General features: G+C 40.6%; 1 protein-coding gene across 1 annotated transcript; it reads left to right on the top strand.

The window, feature by feature from the left end:
- Nucleotides 1-2,342: 2,342 nt before the first annotated feature.
- On the top strand, nt 2,343-3,203 carry LOC124655803 (disease resistance protein RGA5-like). Its single transcript, XM_047194642.1, has one exon. It carries the CDS (start codon nt 2,343-2,345, stop codon nt 3,201-3,203), a length of 861 nt encoding a protein of 286 aa, XP_047050598.1.
- Nucleotides 3,204-5,697: the final 2,494 nt, after the last annotated feature.

The following is a 5,697-nucleotide window of genomic DNA, read 5'->3' as shown; positions in this document are numbered from 1 at the left end:
AAAATGTGTCTATATACATCCGTGTCTAGATAAACCTGAGTAGCATTTTTCGAGACGAAGGGAGTAAAAAGTTTAACAATTGACAGGGCATCCCACATCAAAGAGAAGACTTTCTAGTTTCTTAATTTCACACCCTCCATTATTGGCTTTAAATACGTGTGTGGCATGTGCAATGCCTGTTCACTGATGGAGACTATTAGAAACGACAAAAAAATATTATTGGAATCTCGACAATTATAGCGAGAGGGTGGAAACTCTTAGATAACTAGAGCAGAGTTCACATGACATCGAATAGAAAATATTGCCATGTCCAGATTCCAGAAAATCAAATGTCTGCCAACAAAATTTACTTGGCTCTCTCTGACCTAAAAAGTTTGAATCTATGAGCTCCAAACCTTCTAACTTTTCTCATTTTTTATAACGAATGCAAATTCTGATGTAGCCCTACCAGCAGCCAATGGGTGATACCGACCTGCCATGAGAGAAATATGGCTATACATGAATTCCTTGTACACCTTGCACGTGTATATGTAGCATATCTTTATTGAATTGCCTTTTTTTGGCTAATTTGGAATAATGTATCTTTGATCGTGCAAGTTATATTTCTTAACTTGTGGTTGGTGAAACTAACTAATTTGTGACCCTAGAGGCCATGTTTGATATTGTAATCATTGCTAACTTAGCTGTAACAACCCTATCTTGTACTCCAAACTAACATATCTTAGTTAGGCTAACTTAGCAGTAACAACCCTAGAGGCCATGTTTGAAATCGTAATCATCGCTAACTTAGCGCTAACAACCCTATCTTCTACGCCAAACTAAGATATCTTAGTTAGGCTAACTTAGTAGTAACAACCCTAGAGGCCATGTTTGAAATTGCAACCAGCCATCTAGCTTGTATTATGTCACCGCTAATGATAGATCTAAAAATTGTGAAAACTAGTTGTTACCACTTATGTATCGGCATCTAAAAGAAGATTCATAAATCCGAGTAGTTGATTGTCATGACTTGCCACATATGGCAGATCCATAAATGGTTTTTAGAACATGAGACTCAGATAATGATTTTTAACTTTGGAATATATCTACATTGTTATTCAAACTTAGAACAAGTTCATGAAATGTTGATTAATCGCAATACACGAGTGATTATAAATACTCCAAAGGTCACCATTCATATCTTAGCTGGCCCATTTGTTTCCGAAAGGTCGCCATCTATTAGGAAATTCTTGCTTGTTTTCATAAGCAACTTGGTTGTTTATTTGCATTGAAAGGTGCATCAGATTAAATGATACTGACATAATGAAATTAAAATACGTACTGTCGCGTGCTACTGTATCAAACAAAATCTCTCAAGGTGACTCACCAGTTATTTATCCTCAAGTTTTTTAATAAGGTGTAGTCTGGATTTTGACTCATATAGTAGTAGGTGACTCACACAGAATCAAATGCCAACTATTGATCCATTTCCTTGTGCTAAGGAATGTGAGTCATAGTTTCAAATAGCCGGCTATAGCCTGGCTATAGCCTCGCTATAGCTGTTTGAGCATGTTGCCGCTAAATGAAATCATGTACAAATTAGCCGCTATAGCCTCATTTAACCCGCTATAGCCTAATTTAGAGGGCTGCCGCTATTTTTCATAGCCCGCTATTTAAAACTATGAATGTGACATCGAAGAGAAAATATTGCAATTTCCTTGTTCGAGAAAATTAGAGGTGTTCCATCAAATTCAGTCGGCTCTCTGTCAGAACTAATAAGTTTGCATAGAAAACTCGCATGAAAATAGCAGCAATTCCGCAACCTATCGTCTCGATTCCACCTTGCTTGCTCTATAGATAGCTGCTTAGTACAAACATTTCAAAATCAACTGTATTCCTAACCCGTGATTGCCCTGTATATGATATATCCTTGTAAAACTTGACGGTAATCACAATTATATATGTGTGAAAGCATTAGATTAATTAAGGCCATTTTCATTCTTAAAAAAATTTCAGTTTGCCTGTGTTGTAACGACTGATGCGATAAATAAAGTCGATTCAGCCTGGTGACAGGTTTCATATTGTTGTGTGGGCAGCACCTTACGCGCAATTTTGGTCCCAATCCTGACAAACTAGTTCTCATCAGAGTAATAAACAAATAAGAAGCTCAAACTGGCTTTGATCCCAATCGTGACAACTAGTTTAAAATACGAATATGGGTAAACCAAGCAATCGGAAGAAATACGCTCATGGCTCAAGCCTAGACACAACTCACAACATACAACACATCCCCGCCAAGAGAAGACATGGAGAGCTCGCCGGGAAGCCGCTGGCGGGGAAAGTCTCGTCTTCGCTGGGAAGACATGGAGGAGGCTCCTGTGACTGCTGCCACGGGGTCCTTGGGGCCTGTCATCGCCAAGCTTTCTGATCTGCTGGGCAGTGAGTACAAGATTCGGTGGCGTACTCGGAGGGACGTCAAGTTCATCAGGTCTAAGCTCAAGCCCGTGCATTCCATCCTCTGGAACATATGGGAGAGGGAGGAGCTTGATGCTGCATCAAAGGCGTTGAAGATGGAGGCATTGGATCTTGCCGACGATGTGGATGACGCCATCGTCGACTTCCTCCTCAGCTTGGAGCGTAACCTCAGCAACAAGCGGCTCGTACAGACCAAGATTAAAGCAAGCCCTTTCCACGATTTCAAGAAACGATCTACTGATGTGTCAAGGAGGTGTCGCACCAAGTGGAAGAAGGCTCTCTCAAGTTCATTGTCATGGGGAAAATTAGCCACCGCCGACTCCGGTCCTGCAAAGCCTCGAGCTCCCTTTCTCCGCAAGGATGCATCAGAGCTCGTGGGTATGGCTGGACCAAGGGATGAGCTCATCCAACACCTCGTCGGAGAAGGCGAGACAACAACGCCGGTGGGTATGGCCATACCAAGGGATGAGCTAAAATATGCATTCATTTATGGATCGGCCGGTATGGGCAAAACAACGCTCGCCGACCTAGTGTATGAGGCGATTGGAAGTAAGTTCCAGTCTCAGGCTTTTGTGTCAGTCACTCCAGATGGTAACACGAGACGGGTTCTCGCTGGAATTCTCCAACAAGTAGCGGCTAATACTAGTGTGCCACTAGTTGGCACTGAAGCATCTACGTTGGAACATCTCATCGACATCATATCGAATTTCCTCAAGGACAAAAGGTGTGCTGATTATCTTTTCAACTAGACTATTATTATATCGTTTCAGTTATATACTATTTGTGTGCCCTGTGAGGGTCAGGGTTGCAGGTTTACTTATGTTTGAGAAAGATGATTTTATAATCAATTTATTGGACACGCCTAGGTGTTTTAGTGTGTAGCTCTAGTTGTCCACGATAACATTTACCATCCTAAAGTGATAACTCACCTATGAAACTAGATGTTAACTTCTAAGCTCAAAAATAGCAACCAAAAATAAGATGTAGTTTACTAGTTTCAAGTCTGGATAACTCGCGTGTTACATGTGGTAACTTTTGGGTTCAAAAAATAAGTTGCTCCCTCCGATCAAAATTAATTGACGTTATTTTGTCTTGATACGGATGTATCTAGATGTGTTTACATCCATATCTAGACAAAAGGAAAACAATTAATTTAGACCGGAGGGAGTACCGAAACATATCAATATGAGGATTAGTTTCAAAGATCCCATAGTGACTAGTGAACGGTTCCTTAATCAGATAAACGATTTTAGACCTACAAAATATTTTAAATTAGAGACTGAAGTGTTCCCAGGTTGTCATTGGCCACCACACTCACGTGCCTCTGCTTATGTCTGTTTTCCATTGCTGGCCAGCGCTCGCATGGCTCGCTCGCTCGGCTGGTTGTCAAAATGGTTCGCTATCTGAACGTCTGCAAGATTTCGCTATTTTCAGAACGTTAGGTGTGTATCACCGTTCTTTAGAAAAATGAGCTTTTTTTAGAAAAATGAAAAAAGTTATGCGTATCAATGCATTGATAAGAAAAGGAGTTATTACAAGCCTAAGTTCAAATGAGCACCCCACCATAAACCACAAACTTGTAGAGCTAAGCGCCTCCTGAGATCAGGGTGGTAGGCCGACCGCTCCAGCATCCGCGCCAGCGGGCCGCTGGTCGAATTGAGTCCATGAGGCTGGCAATGTTAGGCTATAGGTTGTAAAACACCACCGCACCATGACGCTTCTAAATCCACTAAGACATTGGCATGACAGGCGTGGAGTTATTAAGGCCATATATAATGGGGTTATGTTAGCTTACTATTAGAGCTGCCACGTAGGATTTTTGCTGAGTTGGGAGGTGAGAAAATAGAGAAAGAGAAGCCCGCCTTTTCTTAGTCAAGGGATGATCCTTAGAAAAAAGAGAAGGCACGCTGCACCATTGTATCACATGTCTTTCCTTATCAACATGATTTTCTACCAAAATATAATTAGCTCTTATTAATTATAAGAGATGACAATAAGAGATAATGCATTGTACATGTTATAGCTATAACCTTTCTCTAGATCATGTGGATGACTAAGGGCATGTACAATCGTAGAGAAGGCTCCCTTCTCTTACCCCGCCACATCAGTTAGAGAAGGCAATAGATATGAGTCATACAATGCATTATCTCTTATAGCCATCTTTAGCAATTAATATTAATATTTAAATTTTGGTTGCAAATTTCTTGCTAAGGGAAGACATATGTGATATAATGGAGAAAATAGTCTTCCCTCATTTTCTAAGAGATGATCTCTTAGCTAAGGGAAGGCAAAAATCTGATGTGGCATCTCTAAGAGAAGGCTGACATCACCCCATTGTACATACCCTAAGGAAAGACGTGCATGTCTACCATTATACATGCCTAAGTAGCAGTCAATGGGTAAATTTTGGAATGTAGTTCTTGGTCTTTTAAAAAAAGGCTCCAGGCTCCAGGCAGTTCGTGGCATAAAAGAAATTTGGGATGATAATGCAGTATAACCTGCCTCATACATTCTCATGCAGTCAATTGATTAGTGAAAATCCGGGTGCAAATTGTAAACAAGAGGAACTCCACATGGAGCGTGTCAAACTTTGCTAAGACTGCGTGCCGAATTAATCAAACTAACAATCTCCTGTTTGGAAATTGGTAGGTACCTAGTCATAATCGATGATATATGGAGTTGGAGAGAATGGGATATTATCATGAAGTCTCTTCCAATGAATAATTTGGGCAGTAGAATTGTGGGAACAACTCGTATACCTGTTGTAGCCAAGAAATGGCGTAATGATTTCTCTAACAAAAATGCTTTGCACCATGAGATGCTTCCTAGAGATGATGGTATAGGATGGTTCAACAAAATACTGGGAAATGATATTGCCATCAGGCAGGAAAAATGGGTCTACAAAATTGGTGAAAATAATATTGCCACGGGGATGGTGGCTATGAAGGACAATTTGGTCGCCGAAGGTTTCGACCATAAACATCCTATTGTTAAGATGTGTGGTGGTATCCCCTTGGCTGTACGTTGTATGTTGTCAGCAGTTGCACAAGAGCGACAGAAACAAGCACATCAAGGGATACATGCAAAGGCATGTGATGTGCAAGATGAGATTGAGAAACATGTTAAGGAATATGGAATTCAAAATACTCCAGGATTTGAGGATTTAACAGAGAGTTTGCAGCTTGGCTTTGATGATCTTCCTCATCATATGCTAAAGACTTGCTTGTTGTACTGCAGTATATA

This window comes from Lolium rigidum, chromosome 5 (assembly GCF_022539505.1).
Source record: "Lolium rigidum isolate FL_2022 chromosome 5, APGP_CSIRO_Lrig_0.1, whole genome shotgun sequence".
Taxonomy (NCBI): domain Eukaryota; kingdom Viridiplantae; phylum Streptophyta; class Magnoliopsida; order Poales; family Poaceae; genus Lolium; species Lolium rigidum.
This window is presented reverse-complemented; position numbering and strand designations above follow the sequence as displayed.